This window comes from Trachemys scripta, chromosome 2 (assembly GCF_013100865.1).
Source record: "Trachemys scripta elegans isolate TJP31775 chromosome 2, CAS_Tse_1.0, whole genome shotgun sequence".
NCBI lineage: Eukaryota > Metazoa > Chordata > Testudines > Emydidae > Trachemys > Trachemys scripta.
The window spans coordinates 56,146,571-56,170,654 of record NC_048299.1 but is presented as its reverse complement, the minus strand read 5'-3'; the positions used below and the strand labels follow the sequence as shown (position 1 = coordinate 56,170,654).

The window sequence follows — 24,084 nt, the reverse complement described above, 5'->3', positions numbered from 1 at the left end:
GGGGCCACTTGGGGATCTGGGGCAAAATCAGTACTTGGTCCTGCTAGTGAAGGCAGGGGGCTGGACTCAATGACCTTTCAAGGTTCCTTCCAGTTCTAGGAGATGGGATATCTCCATTAATTAATAATAAATAAATAAGCCCATGTGCACACACACAATGCACCAGGGGACTGACTCCTCAGAAAGCAGAATCCCCTGGCTGTAGAAGAGGGGTGGGATTAGCTCTTTAATGCATATCTTGCTTGCCTTATTCACCCAGTTAAAGTTTATCTGGTTACTTTGACCTGCCACAGCAGATTGCTAATACTGAGCACTCAGATGGCATCAGAGAAGGAGCAGAGCTATCACAGCCAGTGTAAAGAAGAGGAGCTTGTGATGAAGCAATCTGTATTTTGTCTCATTTATACTGGTATTAGGTCAGGATATGTCCATTGACTATAACGGAGTTGTCAGAGTGGCCCTACCCAGAGCACCTTCCTGTGGCAGAACAGGCATGTCTGCCTCAGCTTCCCTCCTTCTGAATTCCCAGTAATTCTATGCCAGGTTCTCTTGCCTCACTAATACTTCTCCTGGTCTGGCTTATTACAAATATTCCACAACACATGTCCCCAAAGTATAGTCCATTTATCACCCACTGTGCATATTGTCCTCAAAATCTTAGGACATCTAGTTCCCTCAGTGCCCCATATGCGGGACTCTGGTATCTTCTACCACACCTGGCAGTTGGATAGTCCTCTGCTGTTCTTCTGCCAGGACAACCACCCCGGCCTTTCCCTTGCTGATCTCTTACTCACAGACAGCTTTCTCCTGCCTTTTCCTGACTGAACCAAGCAACACTCACCTGTCCCTTTTCCTGACTGACTCAGGTAATTCTGACTCATTGGGTCTCCCTCCTCTCAGCTTCTCCCTGATTCTTTATAGTCCCAAGTGCTGCCTGCCTCTTAACTGGCCAGACTGGGAGCACCTGTTCTGGCAGAGGGGAGCTGGACCTGCTTCATTTACAGGGGCCAGACACCCAGTGACAGGAGTTTGCGCCTGATTTACATTTGTGTTGATTAAGAGGAGAATCTGATCTGATGTCCACTCCAAAGAAATGCATAAAAGGAACAGCTGAGCACAAGCAGGCAGAAGTTGGTTATCTAAAACTGGTAGGGGAATGGACAGATGTGGATTTTCATTTTTAATATTTTTCTATTCAATCCTATCTCCAAACAGGGATTGGGATGGTTATGCAAACAATAAAAGGCTTATTTTTAAAATATGTTTCCTTAGAGAGACAGTAAGTTGAAGTTATTGGATTTTTTGTGTGTGGCAATCAGCCCCAATTCAGCAAAGCACACACATGACCTATGGGACATAACTGCTTTACTGCATTGGGGCCTTAATATAGTGTTTTTACTTTTAATTTACATATTGAGGCTCCAATCCTGCAATGTGACGCACATGGGAAGACCCCTGCACCCAAGAGGAAAACTCGGGGTCTGCCCACATGTGTCACATTGTAGGATTGGTGCTCAAGTATTCTTCAGTAGCTTCCCCTTTGTCAAATTGTACACTCACTAACATACCCTATTATTTCCTAGGAGGAAAAAAATGTCTGCTAGCAGAACAGCTTCCTCTCACACTAGAGAGATAGCACGGAGTAGATCTGAAGGAACTGTGATTGACTTGGACGAGAGAAAACCTTCAGCAAGCTGTGAGTTGCCAGGTCTGTTAATATTCATTACAACGGGCCAACACACCTGCAAGTCTCTACTCAGGCAAAACTCCCATTGGCATCAATATCCAAGCAAGCACTACTCTGCTCATAAGTATGTTGCCTTAAATACAAGAGGACAGTTTCTCATTTGTATTATGTTTCCTTTGCACTACTCAGGCAGCGTAATGGGCCATATTCTAATCCCAATGCCTATCAGAATACTCCCTTGGTATAGGGGAACTCTGCTGGGTATTATTGTACCAGATCTAGGTCTGCGTTTCTGCCATCATTATAGGGGGCATGTCAGGGGAGAGAGAAAGGGAGTATAGGATCTATTCAGGATCTTACATCGGTGGTACCACTTTGATATTTGTCCAGAAGCAGCTGTAAGTACTACTAGGGCCAGAGCTCATCCTGGGAATCAGGAAGCTGTAATCAGCTCCATCTCACCCTACCCCACTCCTCTCCTATGCTGAGTGACGCTGGCATAATGACTGCTCAATTTGCAAGAATTACAGTAACCTTAGGGATGGAACAGTAACCTATAGGGAGGGACAACGTTAAGGGAGGGGCATGGGTGTGCTGAAAGAGACAAATAAAACCAGTCTGAACTGCTGCTTTCATTGGCTTTGAAATAAAGATAAAGGAGCTTTACTGGCAGGCTGTGTATGGGAAGGAGGAAGAATCCCTTTCACTGCTGTTATTTATATTATTCTCTGCATGCAGAAAACCTGTATAAGGCAATGGGAGTTGAAATCACTCAGCCAGTTCCTTGCAGGGAGTGATTAGCATCTCGTCAATGGAGTCTTTAATCAGCATATGCTGTCATCATGCACATTTATTCATTTGGATTTTGGTTTTATATGAGCTCTACACAAAAGGGTTCCCCCACATCCATAACAAATTGATATAGTAAAATAGATTTGATTGCTAGCAATACATATTTCAATCTAAAAAGCTATTTAAATATTGTCTATATAGGAAACAAAGTTTTTCTACTTTTTACTCCTTTTCACTATACAAATAATCAAATGAAAAATTCACTCTTTAGTTGATTCCAAATTTAAAATGAGTAGTTGAATCTATACTGGTGAGAGTTATGAATTGTTACAGTGAAAACACCAACAAATTCTTCTGAGACTGAAACCAAATGAAATTAACAATAGCATGTTTAAGGTATATTCTAAGGTGTAGGAAGAGAGGGAATCCTGAATGTTGTATGCTCTTTTCTACCATGTGAATATGGTAGTTTCCAAAATGTAAGCGTCAGCCACTGTATTTCTGCACACACCAAGCCACTAGGCAAAAAATGCCAATGGTCTTTCCTAGTGGACGACATTCATTAGAATACACAGTCTAAGGATCTGCTCTTGATGGAGCTCAGCGTCCTCAACTCCCATTAATACTACTGGGAATTGCAGGTGCTCAGCAGAGAGCTGCAGATACTCCACACCTTGCAATATCAGGCCCTATTATAAGGACTAATTTATTGGTGCTTTTTGGTTAATATTGCTTCTTGAATCCTAATTTAAATACTAACATGTTATTGACACTCTGTTGGTTATGTTTAAAACCTTAAAAGCAATATGAAGGTATAAACTGACCCTACATGACTTACAAGCTATACACATTTTAACTTGGGATAAATTTAGCCCTAGTGTACTGTAACTACATCAATAGGTTTACTGCAGAGATGAATTTGACCCATTTTGTCCAATAAATAGGGTTTGGGTATGGATAGGAATAATTATCTCACTTTTTTTTAAACAGATGCTGAAGAGAATAAATTGGATTCAATCATTGACTGGCCTGAGGTGTTCAAACAACATGCTCAGACTGTTTCCAAGACTAATCCTTTCTGGAATGAACTGTCAGCATCCAACCCGTTTGTATATGATGTAGCTCAGTTAAGTAACAGTGACAAGAACAATAAACACATTTCTATCTTAAAAGAAGACCCCTATCTGTTCTCCAGAGATTCAAGCATCAGGGATTCTTTTGCTTCATCAGGTGATGAGCTAGATATTGATCATCTTCTAAGAAAGGCTTCAGCAGGGAAATCTGGGAGATCTAAGAGTGCCTCTGAGCTTTTGGACATTGTAGATGCCAAAAGATTTGATCCTGACAACACAGCACCCTCTGACCAGATTTTAGCTGCAGACATGGAATGGCTTCAAAATGACCGTGAAGCCTACAAGATGGCTTGGTTGAGTCATCGACAGCTGGCCCGATCTTGTCTAGATTTGGATGTGATGAGTCATAGTCCAGGATGGGCTCAAACACAACCTACAGACACTCATATAGTTTGTAAACTGAATCATGAAGGGGGTTCAGTGCAGCTACCTGACTCGGATATCACTGTTCACATCCCTGAGGGTCATGTATCACCTGGAGAATTCCAAGAGGTTGGTTTAAGGGCTATTTTGAACCCTCCCCCATCACTTAATCATGATCTTTCAAGCACTGTGAGTCCATTGCTAGAACTTACTTTAAGTAACCTCAACACAATGGAAGCCATTTTACTAGAAATGAAAATTGCAGCTGAAGTGAAGAAGGATCCTTTCAGTCAAGTTATGACTGAAATTATGGGTTTTTATAGTCTCAACAAAGAAGGTCCTTTTGAAAAGCTACACAACTGCTACATTTACAAAGATACCATACAAGTGAAGTTGACAGACCTAAGTCATGTGATGTACATAGTGGTTGCAGTACAAGCGAACCCAATTCAGTCTCTGGCTACATCTGTTTGGGAATACATCCACAGAAACCTCGCCATTGGAATTTATGGGCCCAAACATATTCATCCTTCTTTCACTGCTGTTTTTACAGTCTTTGGTCATAACTACATTCCAGAAAAACTCACAGTTTGTGACATTAAAAAAGGTGGAAAGAGCATGCCACCAGTGGTGTTTAATCTGTGGGGAAAGCATACATTTTTACTTGATAAGCCACAAGATCTAAGTGTTTCTTTGATATCCTGTGATCCTGATTTTGAAGTGAAGGTGGAAGATCAAAGCAAAGAAATTAAAGAAGGGCAGTTGAAAGCAGGTGAAGTTGTCTACCAGCAGTTTCCATTTTCTGTACTGGGAACTGGGGAAATGCATTTGTTCACGTTCCTAGTTCAGATTAAAGTCCCAAACAATAATCTAGTGACCCAGTTCCCTATTACAACTCCTGATCCAGCTCCAAAATTAACTGGGATGACTAGTAAGCCAAACCGTTTACAGAAACGCAAAGAGATCAAATCTGCTCCTTTTTTATTGACGCCAACAGTTAAATACCCCAAATTTCAAGATAAGACTTTAAATATTACCAGCTATGGAGTGGCCTTGAAAACTGTGTTTCGTCAAAATAAGATTGACTATTTACTAGAATATTTTAAAGGGGACACAATAGCATTTCTTGGTGAAGATAAAGTGAAAGCCATTGGACAAACTAAAGTTAAAGAATGGTATGTGGGAGTTCTTCGAAGAAAGATTGGTCTAGTGCACTGTAAAAACGTAAAAGTGATTTTAAAAGAACAAGCTATAGATATCACTGATAGCGTGCTGCCAACCAGGAATCTTCTGGAACAAATTGCACTGCCTTTTAAGAAATTGACATATATCTATTCCTTAGTCCTATCCACAGTATCGGAGAGAGTTTACAACTGGAAAGCTTTGGCTGATGTGCTAGGATATTCACATATGTCATTGGATGATTTCAGTGAGGTACCAGCAGATAAAGAATCAGAAAGAGTCGCGTATGTGGTGAAGAAACTGAAGGAAGATTGCCATGCTAACAGACCCAGAAGGCAGTTTCTTTATGAGCTCATTGTTGTAAGTACTGCTCAAGTGGACTCATCTGTTTTGTATGGATAGTAAATGAGTACTGTTTACCAGTAATGATTTTAAGTAATGAAATATGATACTACATTAGTACTGTATTGTGAATCTTTGCAAATATGAATACAGTAACTGAAAACTGTAAGCACCAAAGTTAAAAAATTTGAGCAGATACTCGACATAAATTAATACAATATTCAATACAAACAACATAAATTTATGTTAATTGATCCAGCCCATATATGGTCAAATTTGTAAAAATTAGAGTAATGCTCAGTAGCGAGCTGGCTGGGATGAGAAAAACCATGACTTTTTATGAAAAAAAAATACCCTTAAAACCTACACTTTCCATCACAAAAGTGTTTTATAAACACTGCTATATTGGAACTTTTTAAACTATCAGTCCAGTCTGGATTTGAACCAGTGACCTACAAGTGAAAGCGCTATATCTCTTTACAAACCTAAATCTATCATAAACTAGCTGCTTAGAATCCTTTTATATTTTTAAGACAAGGAAAGCATGGTATATTTACAGAAGATTTGATTTTCTGTATAAAGCTACCCATGTTTTGCATCTTGATAATCCATGTTGTTGCTGCTTAAAGAAAGGCAATTGAGTCATTACAATTATTTTTAGAAGTTCAGATTTTCATGAGGAAGACTTGCAATTTGCTGAACAAGTCTTACTGGATTCAGTGATATTTTTCTTCAAGAACTGCTGTACTTCAACCTTGCAGGTGAATGGTTGAATTACAAACCTTAAAATCCTCATGTAACCCACATCTGAAAATGTGCACATATACAACAATGTTTCCGTTAAGTCAAGAAAAGGTGGAGTTGAGGGTACTGCCTGGGGCCCTTAGACTGATAAGCAGACAAGGCTTATTTAGGAATGGCAGAGAGCCAAGTTTTATATTTGTTATAATAATGACTCTGTGATGAATTCACAGCTGAGGCTTTTCTATTAAGCCTCCCCCGTTTGCAGGGTCCCAGCTTCAGCTTGAGCCTGAATGTCTACCCTGCAATTAAACAGCTCCATAGCCTGAACCCTGCAAGTCTGAGTCAGCTAACATGGGCCAGCCGGGGTGTTTAATTGCAATCTAGACATACCCTTAGCCACTCCTGTACTGCAGACACACTGAGTGCTATGTGACATAACTAATCCATTCCCTTTGAAAAGTCAGCATTCCAAAGGACCTCAATAAATACACCGCCCAAAGGCGATGGCAGCAGCGGCCACTTGCAAACTGAGTAAAGTTCTTAACGTCCCAGGAGGTGATATAAAAATGAATTGGGTTCATTTATGTTTCTCTTTATTCAAGAAGAGTTAAAGGGGAAACTAGCCAGCCTAGCAAATGGAGACAGAGCTGTGTGAAGACCTCATTATAAAACAGGGAATGTATACAGGTGCCAGGAAAAAACATCAAAGGACTAAGGAGATATCCTATCTATGAATGGTGTACAATTTCCAGCTCTGAAATGCCAATTTGGCTTGCTGCCTTTATAAAAGCTACAGTTACAGATATAAAATCACCCATTTTTTAACGTTTAAAATGAGATGAATCCCAGTTCTTCAACAGACCAGGTCCACTGCTGTTCAATGGAGCATATGTAAAAATTGCATTTGTATTTTGAGCAATATGTTAGACCTATCCAGCTAGTATGCAGATTAGGCATACTGGGCCAAACTCTGCTTTCCATTGTACTGACTTCAGGGGAGTTTACTCTGGGTATGCACCAGCGTAGCCCAACTTAGAATCTCCTAAATCTAATGTGATGGATTTATGAACTCTGGACAAAACCTATGACACCCATCTGGCAAAGAGGGCACAAAACTGTGGTAACACTGTCAGTTCGGCTATGTGGGGAAGAGAGAAGTCTGAGCAGCAGTCAGGGGAAAGAGGGATGGACCAACCACTAGCTCCCTATGGAACAATGTTCTGCTGTAGCTGTCTCCACAGCAATGCACAGGAGCTTTTAATAGGCAAGGTGAGCAGGAGGTACAGCAATATGGCAAGTTATTTTGTTAATATGCTGATAAGCTGTCCAGAAAACCCTGTGAGAAGAAGGGCTGAATGCTACTCGAAGCCTGAGAGTGAGGTGGCAGTTTTGGGTCAGCTATGTCGATGCTTTCTGAGGTGGGAGGAAAAAGTAGGTTTCCATGCCCCCAGCCCCTCATGTTTTTGTACTTTGGTCTGGGGATTCAGAACTTGGTCCTTTATATGTAACTTGTGAGATTCCCCCTTCCCTACGCCATTCAATGCAACAAGGAACATACAAAGTTATTTATAGAGGCAGGAACATTAAAGCAGTAAAGTGCCAAATTCATAATGGTGCTTTATTTAGTAATCTGAGTGTTAGTCCTGAAATCCATACATAGGCAAAACTCCCAGTGCTTTTAGTTGGAGTTTTGCCTGAGTAAGGACTTCAGAACCAGAGCTATAATCATTCTGTATGAAATTTGCAACGAGCAATGAACACTATTACTATTTGTGTCAAATTACTCCTGCCCATAAGAGGTCTGGCAGCACAGATCAGGGGGTTCATTCAGCCCCACGAGCTGCATGCCGTCGAAAATTTTCCCTCAAAACTGTTTTTTAACAGAAAATTGGGGTTTTAGCTAAACAAAATTTCCTGAAAAGTATCTGCTTTCTGCAGAACATGTTGATACTTTGTCAAAAAACTGAACATCTGAAAACCAAAAACTTAAATTTTTGGCTGCAATATTTTGGTTGTTGGTATTTCACTGAACAGTTGATATTTTCCATAGAAAATTTTCAGCAGAAAAAAACATTATTTTCCACCCAGCTCTAATCTAAGCCAATAAGAAAGTAGAAATATAACCTGCATTCATTTCAGGACTTTTCTACTGAAGCCATTTTAATTTGCTTTGTTCCAAATAACACATTTTGTTTTCCCTTTTTGTGTCCTTGTAAGTTTGAATCATAGTCAGCAAATTATCAGGTATTCGGACGGATGAAATTAAAATGCTCTGGCCAATGTAATCAGTGATTTTCTGGAAAAGAAATGGAACAAGGACCGCACCTTATTATAGCCATGCTCTGATTTCATTTTTAAGGTTCATGAAGCTAAATTTTAGGTCCCAAATATTTATGTTGGAGAACGCTATTTTCCCTTCAGGATCCTCAAACTTGGCAGAATTCAACTGACACTGGAATGCAGAAGCAATGGGATGCCAATTTAATTTTTTTCTTGAGCTTATGGGCACCTTTCCTATAAAAAATATTGGCAATCCCTTTTTGGACCAAAGGTGTAAACACAGTTACTTTTTTATAATGAACCTAAAAAGGCTTAGCCTTCCTTAATGTTTGAAAAGATCTACTGGATAGTTACAGGAACAAATAATAATTATTTGCTCTCAAATACTGACCAAGTTGCTTGATTCTAAAAATTGTGATTGCAGGCACTTCTGAAGTTAGATTGCCAAGGATTAGTAGCACGTCTTACCCAGGACACTGTCCTTTTGACTTCGGCTGTCAAGCTTGGCAGATGCTGGAGAGAGCTGGCAGAAAGATTAGCTCGACTCACAAAACAACAAATTGAGGCTTATGAAGTACCTCACCGAGACAGAAGTGGAGAAGTTGCCCTGGAGGTAAGGCTTCCTGCTCTTTACTTGCACAGCCTTCCTAAAATGTTTACAGCACATTTTTCTATGTGCAAATACTGTGTGAGCCTTTCTTCCCCCCCTTGTGCAGCCCACCCCGTCCTCCTTTGCTTGTATCCCTATTTAAACTGTAAGCTCCTCAGGGCAGGGACTATCTCAACATAGGCCTTTGGAACTACTGTAATCAAATAATAAATAAGAATTTACTCTGAAATCTTTGCTTCTGTCCACCTTAAACTTCAGCTTATTTCCTCCACCCCATAGCCCACTCTTCCTCCCTCATAATCAGCCTTTTTCCTTCCCTCCCTCAGTCATCTCTTGCTCCTTTCCTTTGTCTTCATCATGTTGTTTCCTTGTACAAGTTAGCCCTCATTTCACTCTCCTTCATCTTCCTTGGGGTTTGCTTCATTTCAAAGCTACTGAGATGCATTATCTATTCCCAGAGAACTTCTGCCTTTCATTCAAGTGTTTTCTTGATCTCTCCTCCCCCTAGTCAGATTCCTGCTCTCTCCACAGTAAAGGGCCTTAACAAAAGCCACTTACTTTCTGAGTCTAAGGCAGTGGTTCTCAACCAGGGGTCCGGGCCCCTCCTCCCTTAGACCAGTGGTTCTCAACCAGGGCCCCTCTGGGGCCGTGAGCAGGTTTCAGAGGTTCTGCCAAAATAAACCAGAGAGCAGGGCTGGCATTAGCCTTGGTGGGACCCAGGACAGAAAGCTGAAGCCTGAGCACCACTGCCTAGGCCTGAAGTCAAAGCCCGAGCACGGGGCAATTGCCCTGCCTGCTACCCCCAATGCTGGGCCGGGTTTTTAATCTACTGGATATGCAGAGAAACAGTTGTTGTGGCATAGGTGGCCCGTGGAGTTTTTATAGCATGTTGTGGGGGCCTCAGAAAGAAAAAGGTTGAGAACCACTGGTCTAAGGGTGGAGGGATGGTTTAGTGGATGGGGAACTGGACTGGGAGTCAGAAGGCCTGGTTCTATTCCTAACTCTGTGACTCTCCTGTCCCGTTCTGTGACCTTGGACAAGTCTCTGTGCCTTAGTCTTACTCTCTGCAATGGGCCTAATGATACTTATTCTCCTCAATAAAGCTTGTGAGCTATGTAAATGAAAAGTGCTAAGAGTGAAGTATTCTTCATTTCTCAGGTGTCTTTAACACCAGTTTTTTAACACCCACATCTACTTAAGACCCTCCACCTTTCTTCACTTTCCATAACTTCTTGGTTTTCTGGCTTCATGGATGTGTATTCATTCAATGGATCCTCTTTCTCCTACTTGCCCTTATTAGTTGATGATTTCCAGGATTCTATTCTCAGCCAAGTTTTTCTCCCGAACAGCCTCATGCACTCCTCTAGCACTTCTAGAGATACTCAAATCCATCTCTCCATTCTGATCTCTTTCTCTCTGTCTAGGCTCCCATCTCTTCCCATCTTTCTGGCATCTCTCCTGTCTTGATATCTTGGTACTTCCAACAAACTGTACATAGCAAAATCTGAACTCATCACTTCTCCTGCAATGCCTCTTTTCCTCACCATCATTGAAATCTCTGCTCGTTTCTCAATCCTTCAAGCTCACAATTCATAGTAATTTTTTGCTCCTCTCTTTCTTTCTCTCCTTGCATGTGGTTGACAGCAATCTCATTCCTTCTCCCTCACCCCTGGAGTACACCACCTGCCTTTTGGAATCCCTGACTCTTCCCCTTTTTCTCTGTTTTATCTGTAACATGTTGGCTAGAATGATCATCCTTTCCTGCCATGCTGATCTTGTAACCCCAACCCTTTAAATCATTTGAGTGGCTCAGTTTCTATCAATGTCAAATTGAAACTCCTTGTCCTCACTTTCAAGGTTCTGCACGATTCTACTGCTGTCTGAATCTCAGCCCTTGTTTTTTACCTATTTCCCAAGTTGCATCCCATGCTCTTCCCACTCCTCTTGCCTCACTGCTCCCTTTGCCTCCTCTTCTTCCTCATGTCTTTATAGCTGTGCTCTCCCTGCCCTGTATGTGCTTGAATGCATCCTCTCTGTCCTGCAAAATCCTTCTTCAAACCCACTTCTTTTAGTTAGCTTTCCACTGCTAGTGCCTAGTCCCCCACTAACTTTCCACTGAACAGCCCCAGCACTGTCTGTTCCACTTTTGCCTTACCTCCTTCTAAAATTCCAAAACCAAACAGAAAATAATCACTAACGACTACACAGGCAACTTAAATGTCCATCATATTTCAGCATCTGACTTTCTATAATGCTTATTCCTCTCTTTCCTGCCCTGCCTTCATCTGCTGACAACAACCCTTCTGCGTATGTCTAACAGACTGTCAGCTCTCTGAGGTAGGGACAATAGGTCGGATTCTATTTTTGCCTCCACAGATGTAAATCCACTGATTTCTATGGTGTTCCTTCAGATTTTCCCCTGTGTAACTCAGAGCAGAAGCAGAACTTTTTAATTTCTCTCCAGTGCCATGCAGACTTATGGTGCTATATAAATACTAAATAAAATGATAGAAAATAAACCATTTAAAGAGAAGTAGGTGCCCATTTTCATAAAGCCCATATGGCTGTGCATGGTACTAAAATTAAAGATTAACTAGGTGACCAAAACATCTTTTCTTTGGTCTAAACTTTAAAAACAGCACATGCATTGTTTGTGGCAGTTGCCACACTGGCAGCCGTGAAAAATGAAATCCTTAGGTGTACTATGTGTAGAAGCACTGTCAGATGTCCCCTTCTGGTAATCAATGTACCTCAATTCTTTTTCTAGAGCAGCTGTTCTCAAAGTGTGGTCCACGGACCACTTATGGTCTATAGAGCACATGCTGGTTGTCCTCAGAAAGAGTCAGCTTGGCACACGCTGCTACCTTCTTTCCTTGTATCCAGATGCTCAATAGCTAATAATATACCAATATTGTATTTTGTGTGTGTGTACTTGCTACTGGGACGTACTACAATTTCAGTTATGTGGGGCAACGACTTTCATGATTGCAAATGAGATGGTCCACATTGCAGTCTCTACGAAGATGAGATCTACACTGTGAGTGAGGTTGAAAGTCCCTTTTCCAGAGGGACTAATTCTTGCATTGAGAAAGTAGCTCAGTCTTCATGCTCACTCAGTTCCTGGGTAGAATTACTTTTTGGAGCCTGAAAGCTGCCAAAACTTAGATGCTGCCTTAAGACTATTTAGGTCTGAGGTCTCCTTTTCAGATACAAGACACACTGGTAATTTATGGCCTATTCAATTATATTATTTTTCTTTTCCACTTGCACTACCAAAGAATCAGTACATCTTTGAGAGACATCTTCATATTGTCATTTTTATATTAAATGATTTCCCAAAGCAGAATTCAAAAACTATGTTATTTCATTTTAACTGATTATGTTGTTCTTCTTGCATCCAAGCAAATCTGACACAATGCAAGTAGCGTTGGGAAGTGTAATAAACATTTCTCACCAGATTCACTGTCAACAACTGAACGTACACTTAGGGAAAATGTAATAGTTATCTTGTTCCCATCAAAAGTTTAAGAAGAATGCCCTTTGGGTTTTCAAATGTATGCTGCTGCTCTCATCTGTATGGCTAGGCCTATGCTTCAACACTGGCAGACTGTGACTTTGATAAGATAAATTTCAAATCTTAGAAGGAAAATTACATTTAGTTTGCAGCCTGCACTATACAGAGAATATTATTTGACACAAAAAGGAACTAAATTGTACAACAGTCTTATTCCTTCTCTGCCTATAGTGACATCATGTAGAGACATTAGTCAAAGTTTGATGCCGATCCTGGTAGTAATAAACTGTCGCTATGAAACATCAAATGAAATATTTGCTGCAAACAAATAGCTGTCCTTGTTTAGCGGGGATGGGAGCGGTGCAACAACACAAACACAGATTGTGTTGGCTCAACACCCACGTCTCTTATTTTCAAGAGATTTGTATATTCTTGATGTTAAACTACATACAAAATTCTCTGATGTGCAGCAATGCTGGCTGCTGCAAACATAGTGTAGCTACTTGCAATGTAAAAATAGCAACATATATTTAAAAAAAAGAACATTGTAGGAAAAGCTATGCCAGTCTATCAGTTTGTTTAATCATTTATTTATTGGGATGATTATGGAGCCCTCCTAGATGACTGTGTACTAAAAAAGCCAGCATACAATATTTTAAAGGTACAAATGCAAAGATATCTAACTGGAAACAGTGTCAATCCAAAAAAGACTTACAGCCCACCAGAATGTAGGACTAAATCCAATTCTTCTTAACACCCTTATTCTTCTATAATCAACTCCTCATAAAAATCCTATGGAATGAGAGGGGGATTGCTAAAGATTCCTTCTCTAAAAGTTAACAAACTTAGGGTATGTCCAACACCTCACGTGGTGAAAAACATTTAAAACACTGGCCTCTAATTTTGTGCTCACAAAATGCCACATGCATACATGAAATTATACATACAAAAATCAGAGGTCAGCATGAAAATGTACTGTCATTAACATCAGTAGGCGCAGGATTTCACCCTAAGTATCTTCATGATATTATCACACATCTGACAAATTATTTTAAAATGATTGCTAATACTCATTTCTTAATATACTTAACAGATAGCAGAGACTCCTGATACAAAACACTGAATTACAACCCAGAGTCCTCACTCATAACTAGTTTCTAATTCATGACTGTAGCTGGCCCAATAACTGGACCTGGGGTGGGGAATGATTTGTGAATAATAATCGGACAATGAACAGGAAACATTAATTGAATCAATTATTTGCTGAATACTATTTAGCCACCTGTAACATTGGCTAGACAATGAAAAAAGCATCAGTGTATTTAAATTCAAAACTAATATTAGTAATGAATAATCATTCAGGGCACTTCAGTCCATGAAAGATCACCTCTCACTATATGACCACTTAGGCCTGATTGACACACAAGTAAATAATAATAATGATACTTCTTACAGCGCTTGTCATCAGGACAACATAAAGGAGGTTAGTATCATTATTCCCATCTTACGGATGGGGAAACTGAGGCACCAAGCAGTGAAGAGACTTCCCTAGGTCAGCTGACAAAACTGCACTAACTAAAAGTGTTATTTTAAAACTGGTTTAGTTCAAACAAGTGCAACACTGTGTGTGGACGTTCCTCAGCTGATTAAAAACCTGGTTTATATCAGTTTAGTTAACATAGGCATTTTTAAAGCAATGTATGTCCACACAGGGATTTGCATTGGCGTAGCTGAACCAGTGCAAGCTTGTGCATAGACAAGACCTTATTGTAGTTTCCTTAATATCTCCTTGTAATGGACCCTATCCAAGGGCTTGGGCAAAAAACACATTTTGTTATAAAGCAGATGCTGTGTGCACCACATTTGTTCAATTTAACTTTTCAGAGTGAAAGATTAGCTATTTGTTTTCCTCCCCTCAGTGAATTCTTGGGCACATACACAATGAGTTGGTCTTCTCTCATCATGATTACAGTTTAATATGTGAAATTGAAAGACTCTTTCTTTAAAGCTTTATAGGACTGAATCTTATTAATGATCTTATATGGATTGGATTGGCTGGATTGAGTGGCTGGATTGGATCGCTTTGGTTTTTAGATCCCTAGAACTTTTAAAAGTATTGCTTGGGATCTTCAGCTTTCCAATTTGATGTGAAAAGTATAATCTAACTCTCAAATCATTTTAACCCTCCAATTAACATATTCAGCTAGTAGTGGAAATGGGGCTGAACTGGAAAACATTAAGCATTAGTACTTAGTAGTAATAGTAAGGATTTTTGCATGCAGACAGCAGCTGAGTTAGTAACCTCCACAAATTCATTACAGAGTTAATTTGCACAACCATTTTGAACTTTTGCCACAGCGTTTGATATACTGATGTGCATGGGATAAATCTTCAGCTATGTTGGAGGAGAGCTCAGCACAGCTGAAGGGAAGGAAAAGGCAAACTGTTCTCCTACCCACCTTTCTAACAATCCTCTGGCTGCCCAGGGCCAAACTAGCCTCTGGCACAAGTCAGGGCACCTTAAGGGCTGCTCTATCATTGCTTGCAACGCTGCCCATCTCTGCCCTCCCCAAAGCTAATGAGGATTACTGGGTACAGCATGTTGCAGCACCATCTTTTTAACCTTTCCCACACTCTGGCCCTCCACCTAGTCCAGAGAGGCTGGTGTAGAGCCAACATAGCTAACTGCACAATACCAGCAATTCCCTTACATCATGGGAATCCCCAGCTGCCCACTGCAGTAGCTTTCTGGCTGCTTTTGCTACCTAAGCATCAGGAACGCAGCAACTGTCTGGCATGTATAAGATTCTACAGAGATGAGCCTCTTGGGATAGCTATAAATAAAACAAATTATTTTCATGATGCTGTTAATACATTTTGTTTCAGCATGTTAGAACATATGGTCAGAGGAAAAAAATCAAAACCCAATTAAGATTTTATGTGTTACCTGAAATTTTTACCTGATAACATTGTGTTAGGTTGGATTTCAGAGTAACAGCTGTGTTAGTCTGTATCCGCAAAAAGAAGAACAGGAGTACTTGTGGCACCTTAGAGACTAACAAATTTATTAGAGCATAAGCTTTCGTGGACTACAGCCCACTTCTTCGGATGCATAGAAGTGGGCTGTAGTCCACGAAAGCTTATGCTCTAATAAATTTGTTAGTCTCTAAGGTGCCACAAGTACTCCTGTTCTTCTTTTTAGGTTGGATTAAACCTCATTGAAACTGGGTGGTTGGAGGGAAGGCGTTTACAACCGTCCTTCATATGGGATAAATGTAAGAAACAATTAAGTTCCTTTATGGACTCAGGAGACCTGGATTCAATTCCCAGCCTTGCCACCGGCCTGCAGGATAATCTTGGGCAAGTCATGGCGCCTTTCTGTGCCTCAGTATCCCCTTTTGTAAAATGGCGATTATTTAAAAAGCACTTTGAGATCTACTGATGAGCTCTCTCTAAGAGCTAGGTACTGCTATCATTATTATGGAACTGGATCACTGAAGCAATAGGAGCCTTCGCCCAAAACACAAGGACACCCGAGGCTTGTCAGAAATAGAGCTATGTGGGTGGCAGGGGTTCTCTGGGGATTATTTGATGGAGGTGTGTGTGTCTCTGTGAGAGAAGAAGCAGAAAGCTACTGCCACAGAAGCACGGATGATCTTGAGAAAAGGTTGAGCGAGAACTTTTGGGTTAAGTGCTGGCAGGAGCTGTGACCAAAGAAACTGTCCGCTGTGGTTTGATTCCTTCTGTGTTCAGGGAATCAGGACTTTGTACAGCCTTTGTAAATAAATAGGATTGCATCAATCTTCAATTTCTCCTCCTCAGGAGAACAAGTCTCAGGACCCTCAAAATTGGCTAGCTGGTTAGGTCAAAAAGGAGTAACAATATCCTACAATAGAAGCCTACTAAAGTGCAGGAATAATCAGAAAGTACCATTTCTGCATAGCCTTTCTCACTTATATTCCCATTAACATGGCAGGGAAAGAATTGGGAAAGAGAGTTGAATTCCATCCTGCCTTATGCACCAGCTACACAATTGCTAGCTAAGTTCCAGTTGCGGAATGCAGTGTCTATCAGCACTTTAAAAGACACAGGGGCAGATCTTCAGCTGGTGAAAATTATCATAGGCCCAATGACTTCAATGGACCTCTGACCATTTACAACAGCTGCCCCATAAACTCGTCTTGTCATGAAGGAAATGTGAAGGAATACTTTAGAAGGGGCACTATTGACTTGAATTTTTTTACATTAATAGAAGCAGATGATAGATTGTATGTCCTGATTTTTGGTTTTAAGTTTTTATAAAGTTTTTTCTACTCTCTTGCTGATATTTATAAGCATCTTATAGGCAAACCTCTATGCATGAGTGACTTCAGTGTTTCAAGGATCAAAGCCACAGATCAAATTTCAAATATGCTGAGGCCTACCCCTTCTTTCTTCTTTTCTGGACCCTCACCTGCCTACTGCCTCTTCAGTTTCAACCTTTCTGCTGCTCTCACCCTCTGGCAAAGCAGGTATATAAGCTCCAATCTGAGCAGTGCACGAGGAAGACACCACAATTCTGATTCCCAAGACAAGAAGTGCAACTGACCGTCAACAGAATAATGAAGTTCACCATCTGCAAACTGCTGTTGAATGCACACATTAAAGTGAAACAAGAAAATATCCCCCCCCCCCCATCTTTTTCCATTTTAATGAATTTTGATGTTTCTTGTAACTATACTAGGTACAAATTGTTCAGATAGAAATATGGTTGTCAATTTGATAGATTCTTCATTTAAAGGGACACTATCTTTTTATTGCTACTTATTTCACTAAAACGTCCATATCTATAGAAAAGTTGACAGCATAAATGGGACATTGCAGTTTTTATTTGAACATACTTTACATGAGAAAGTACTTCAATGTGCTCAAAGAGCAAAAGTTAATTTGTTTCCTTTTCTATAACTTTTTAATTACTATGCCCTTATAGTAGATCTAGAAAGTCATTGTACATTGCTTTGTTTTCTCCTAATATTAAAAAAAAAAATTCTTTGCAGATGATGTGGAAACCTGCATACGATTTTCTGTACACATGGGGCGCTCACTATGGAGACAGCTATAGAGACGTGTTACAAGACTTGCAGTTGGCTTTGGACAAAATGAAAAACCCTTTGACCAAACAGTGGCGAGAGTTAACTGGAGCTTTGATTCTAGTGAACTGCATGGAGATCTTAAGGGCAAATGCTTTCACCAAGAAGGAGGAAGACTAGAATCCCAAATTCTTTTATGGACTATCTATTGGAAAACTATGGTGTTGATTTTTATACTCGTCAATTATTTTTATGACCCTGATTTTCCGAAAGAGAACAGATCCTTTCATTTTAGCTTATTATTTTTTCTGCACTTATATGTGTTACATACAGCACAGACCATGTGGAACACAATTTAACTGAAGGACCCTCAGGGCCTGCAGAATAATATTTTGAGGACCATGCTGGGGTGAAATTGGAGTTGGAAGGTGAATTAGGTCCTTGAAAAGATTTTAATTCCATGGACCAATTCCGAAATGAAAAATTCACAAGACTACAACTATAGCTTATAATAAAGCCAACTTTTTATTCTGATGTCTATTAAGCCCCACATGTTCTGGGCTGCTCTGATAGTATTCACTCAGTGTGCCCAAAATTTTCAAAAGTGACAATTTGGGCTCCAATCCTGCAAATTACAACACAAGGATCAGCCGCTGAGCTCATGTGGAAGACATATTGGAGTCAATGAGGTTCCAAGCAAGCACAGAGGATGTTGTGAAGGCCAAACTTACAACAGGGTTCAAAATGGAATTAGATAAATTCATGGAGGACAGGTCCATCAATGGCTATTAGCCAGGATGGGCAGGGATGGTGTCCCTAGCCTCTGTTTGACAGAAGCTGGGAATGGGAGTCAGGGGATGGATCACTTGGTGATTACCTGTTCTGTTCATTCCCTCTGGGGCACCTAGCATTGGCCACTGTCAGAAGAGATGATACTGGGCTAGCTGGACCTTTGGTCTGTGCCAGTATGGCCATTCTTATGTTACATTTACACTGGTGTGCCTTTTCATAATCAGTTGCAGTATTGGGGGCCTCACTGCAAGTTCCTTGGGTTTTGGGTGTCCAGAAAAAGACACCTTTACTCTGATTTTCAGGTGTGGTGAGCTCTTGTAACTCCAATGGAAGTCAATGGCAGTAAAGCTGGCTGGGAAACCAAATATCAGTTCCATGAATTTTTTTCTTTTTGGATTTTTTTCACCCCAAATCAGGATGCCTGGATTCCATCAGGAGTTTCTTGAAATTGAACCTTTTCCACAAAACACTGCAATTTTTATGAATAGACAAATTCTGCCAAAAATATTTTTTCTAACCAACTCTAAACAGGAGCTCAGTACTTCTGTAAAGGCCATAGGTGTCTTAAATTCGGCATTCAGAGAGAGGGGCACCTAAATTAGTGGCCACAGCTGGAAATAGCTCACTATTTTTTCTATCACCAAGTCTGTATACATGATGCACAGTGGAATTTTACTAATCTTTCTTTTACATGCTCCCCAAAAGGAGTGGAATCGGATAAAAAAGGCTGATCCATACCAAGCAGTTATCAGAATGGTGGCCACGTCATATGATCCTGTACATAAGCCACTGCCTCTTATATAGCTATTTTGAATGGAAAATGGGGGTTGGTGGGTAGAGACAGAATGTATATGCCATTATTGTGCATAATTCTCATCTGTGCCATTCCTGAGGGAAAATGGGAGAGAGGGGCAACTAGTATTTTGTCAAGAAAGGTATGTGCTGGTCCTATTGTTAACAAAAAGGGTTTAAATTAGGTTCATTTATGATTTATTTATGCAGCAATTCATACTTGCCTGATTTCCACTGATTACATGCTCTGAAATAATCCGGAATAGATACTCTCAAATGAAGTCTTACCATTGGCCAGAACCAAGCTGCAGTAAACGTGGCACCGCCTTATGGATAACACTGAGTTGTGGAACAACCCCAGTCCAACCAAATAATTCCCGGTAAATGGATGGCATTTAAAACAAACAAGAAAACAAACTTTTGTTAGCTAGAAGGTAGTGGTAAAAATGGAAGCAACCTGCAAATAACTCAAAGAGCAGCTCTGGTGAAGGAGCACCCAAAGGCTCATTTGGATAAACTGGCAAACTCACTACTGGCAAACTCACTGTTTGCCGGCAGTGGTCTGGTTGAAAAGCAAGCCTGAGAGCTGGCAGTTGGAGAGACAAAGCCAAGTTCTACTCTGAGAGCTGTGCATGAACATCTCAGGGCACAGCTGGTTCTTTAATTGCTTCATTTGAGATAACGTCCTTTCAGGAGGAGGAAGAACATGATGAATCTAGAACAAAATAGCACATTTACATTTTTTCTCCCTAGGCCTTTCTTTAACAAGTTCCATTGCACAGCCTCTAGGTGTGAAGAGCTTTGGATGGGAGGATAGGGCACAAGCCCAGAAGACCTTTGCTAAATATTGAAGGCCTGATTCCCTTACTTACACCCATTTTACACTCATGTAATGCAGTTGGCTTCAGCAGAGTTACTCCTGCTTTGCACTAGGGTGAGCAAAGATTTGGGTCCACTGAGTATTAATGCAAAAAGCATCTTCTGTGGTGATCAAGGGAATGAAAATAGAATTTGAATACATGGACTACGTAGTGTAGCCTTCTATGTTCCTGAGAGGTGTTTACACCCACACTGTGCTGGCTCTGTGCAGTTGCACAAGGAATTGGGGATAGAAGGTACCACAGAGCTTCCCCATTGCCTTGCACATCTATGGAGGGGCCAGCTATTGTTCCCTGTTAGTGCCACAGGTGGCAATGAACCCCTTAAGCAGAGGGGAGGAAGGGACAGGGCCATGGTGGGAGGGATAGCTCAGTGGTTTGGGCATTGGCCTGCTAAACCCAGAGTTCTGAGTTCAATTCTTGAGGGGGTCACTTAGGGATCTGGGGCAAAATCAGTACTTAGTCCTGCTAGTGAAGGCAGGGGGCTGGACTTGATGACCTTTCAAGGTCCCTTCCAGCTCCATGAGATAGATATGTATGGCCCATGTCCTCTTGCACTGCTGAGGTGTGTGAAAATGCACACAGTACCGTCTTAAAGAGTAATAGAGGGGCTGCTACACTGTGGACTTCTGGGAAGGATTCTGGTTACATCTCCCAGAATGCCTCTGGGGGTTCCTACTTCAGCATGGCTTGCCTGTACTGCCAATCCTGCTACAGGGCAGATTTCATTATGGTGCAGTGGTTGACTGAGCCATGCTCAATGTCTTTGCTACTGACTGGGGTGAATAAGTACTTCGCTACTACTTACACTCCCTAAAAGCAGACTGACTTGACTCAACTACACCATTCCTTGAACTTCACAGTGCCTTCTTACACCTAGAGATGAATATGCCACCTGGCCATAACCCCTTCTTTGATGTCAAACTCTGTTCAACTTCTCTGCTATTCCCCTGGCAGCAAATACCACGTAAGTCCTCTTACATTTACTTCTGCTGCACTGCACATATCTCCAATTTCAATGCCATTTTTTTGCATTTCTTCTTATCACTAATGCCAATGCTATTGCTTTTTCCTCAGCAATAATAATAATGAAAAAGGAAAACATAAGTGTTGCTTCCCAGCTAGAAGAGATAAAAATGCAGCCAGGAGCCACCAGTTACCAAATGGGCACTTCAGGGTTCCAACTTCTTGGTTCTGTCAAATTTAAAGGACCAACCCTGAAAAGAGGCATGCTGGGAAAAAAGATACTGTGATAGGGCAACCATACACTACAGAGAAATCACAGTGACCAGGAAATCACTAAGGAGCATGGCTTGTTTTGATGTTATTTCTACTATTGCATTTCTACTATACCATCTCCTCTGATTTTAGCCCTGCACCAGCAATGAAGTGTGACACTCTCAAAGTCGAGTTGAATTTGGCCCAAATTATTTAGCAAAATATTGACTTATTGAGTAAGTCAGCTCCTCAGTTTGTGATATTATGTGATTGGTCCTGGAAGTTTGTTTATATCCTGTCCAATTAGGTTGTGCTCTGGGGCCTGCAGCTGTGGTCTTTATTTGCTAATTCCACTTTCATTTTTGCTTTGTACTTCTCCTCATATGAATGAAATGTGCACTTGTGCAATACTTCTGTTTACTTTAGCAGCCTACGCTGAATGTAAAATAATATGTAATAAACTCCACATTTTATTGCTCAAATATTTTAAACCACAAAATGCCAGTTCTAGGTTACTGCTGAGAGTGGAAACAGCTGCTTTCAGCAGCAGCATGCAGTTAGGAGCACATAGCTTTGGTCTTGATTTCTCTTGAAGGGAGTGGAGGGGAGAGGAGAGGAGAAGTGCTTTCCCATGAGCCAGCACACATACCTTCTTAGGTCTCTGTGGGGAGGGATGAAAACAACAACCTCTCCCTGCTCCTGGGCGAGGAGAAGAAATCCCCTCCCTAGTTACCATCCTTCAAAGACCCCAGCTTTCCCCATTTTTTTGTTGTCATTACTGTCTTTGAGGGATGGGAAGTCTGGAGATGTTAGCCAACTCCTTTCAGCTCTATAGTCTTTGGTGGAAAAGAAGCTTTAACTTAGCCTCCCTCATTACTGGGCAAAAGAGTTCAATATTCCACACCCTTTTTCAAGGAGAGGGTCTTATTGAGATGGGGGCCTGCCCCTGCCCTATCTGGTGGTGAGAATGGGGATCAGTCCTACTGAAGTGGCCCTTCGTAGGGCAGACATGTCCCACAATGCAATGAACAAAGGGAGACTCTTCCCAGATGACTCACACAGGAGCAGGTTTCCTCCTGAACCTGGGAGTCAATTCCCTAAGTCCAGTGCTGAGGTATTTCTGCCCCACAGTATTTAACAGGCCTATGCAGCAGGACAGGAAGAAGTGTTTCACAATCCAACAGCTACAAGGTAAGGGGTCAGAAGACAAGTTATTCACCCTCAGAAGGTGTTCTCCTTGAGTTGGGTGGGGAGGCCTCCTTGATGATTTCTCTGAAAGCAGAAGATTAGGAGGAGAAATCAGATTGCCCCCTGAAGAGAACATAAGTGATGGGACTAGGCCACAAACCACTCCACAGAAGACATCACAGATAATAGAATAGTAGCAAGGTGTGTGATGGGGATGGGTATTAAGGGCCCAGCCATCTTCATCCCTTCTCTCTGGGGACAAGAGAAAAGTACAGGGACCTCCCACCCTCCTTTCTGATGAGGACAGGCAAGTGAGTGGGATTTGGCATGAGTGTTTTTTCCAGAAGGATTGGGTTTCACATAATGCAAATTCCTGTTGTAAAACCTAAACAGTTTGAATAGTAAAGCCGGAGGATTATAGAAATTCAAACTCCACAAGCTTCTCTCCACCCAGATAAGGTTTACTTGATTATTACATATTTCTGAGCTTCCTCTTAGTAAGTTGCCAGGTCAGCTGAGATCTTCCATACTATAAACATTTAATTGTATTCTATTCTAAACTGAATCCCACTGAGCCCAGTTCTCTGCTGCCTTGCACCTTGTGTCGTCGTTGACATTTATGCTAAATGACAATAAAACACTACAGTAAAATGTTACATCCACTTGGCTCCAGTATAAATTTCAGCACAAGGGGCAAGTGAATTGAGAATCAGGCCCCTAGAATTTAAAAAATAGAACATGTGCGAGGGAGACAAGGTGGGTGAGTAAATATAATTTATTGGACTAGCTTCCATTGGTGAAAGAGACAAGCTTTTGAGCTTACATAGAGCTCTTCTTCCGATCCGGGAAATGTACCTCGCCCACATTTTTCCTCTAATGTCATGGGACCAACACAGCTACAACAACACTGCGAACAACATGTACCAGATGCACATTCTGAGCCTGTTTTCCTCCTTCCACACTAGTTTAATTCCCATTAACTTCAACGCAGCTACTCAGGATTTTCACTAGTGTGAGGGGAGAATCAAGCTATCTGAGTCTTTGAAGAAGTTTCACAATAATTTTAGATCCGTAAAGCCAGTGCTAATCAGATGTGAGTAATAATAACCATTTTTTCCCTGTAGTTTACTTGCTGTCATTACAGGTCTGAAAATAGGCACCAATTGTAGGAATAAAGGCCTTCTGGTATTATTCTGAGTACAGAAAAATTGTGATTTTGTATTTGTTAACCATTAATTTGTTATCTGAGCTTTTTTTTAAAAAAAAAATTAGAGTATGTATTTTTAAACCTAATAAACAAGGGAAAATGACTGCGTACACTGGAATCTTTGCATTGAATCTACAGGATGTTAAAAAAAAAGGTGACAGGGTGAGAGACTACAGACTCTTTTAGTAATAGGGGAATGATAGTAATATTTCATCCTTTAAAAAAGGAAATACTCTGCATCTTCACCTCTGTTGGTGAAACTTACTAATGTTTTTGCTACAAGGTTAACCACT

At 40.9% G+C, this 24,084-nt stretch overlaps 1 protein-coding gene across 1 annotated transcript in view; it reads left to right on the top strand.

Moving 5' to 3' along the window:
• The window catches only part of MACC1 (MET transcriptional regulator MACC1), a 43,004-nt gene extending 24,565 nt beyond the window's left edge, over window positions 1-18,439 (top strand). The window contains exons 2-5 of the mRNA XM_034759375.1: window positions 1,584-1,708; window positions 3,470-5,517; window positions 8,948-9,136; window positions 17,684-18,439. Coding sequence (XP_034615266.1) covers window positions 1,594-1,708; window positions 3,470-5,517; window positions 8,948-9,136; window positions 17,684-17,896 — 2,565 coding nt within the window. The 5' untranslated portion in view covers window positions 1,584-1,593 and the 3' untranslated portion in view covers window positions 17,897-18,439. The remainder of the gene's footprint in view (window positions 1-1,583; window positions 1,709-3,469; window positions 5,518-8,947; window positions 9,137-17,683) is intronic.
• The last annotated feature ends 5,645 nt before the right edge of the window (window positions 18,440-24,084 follow it).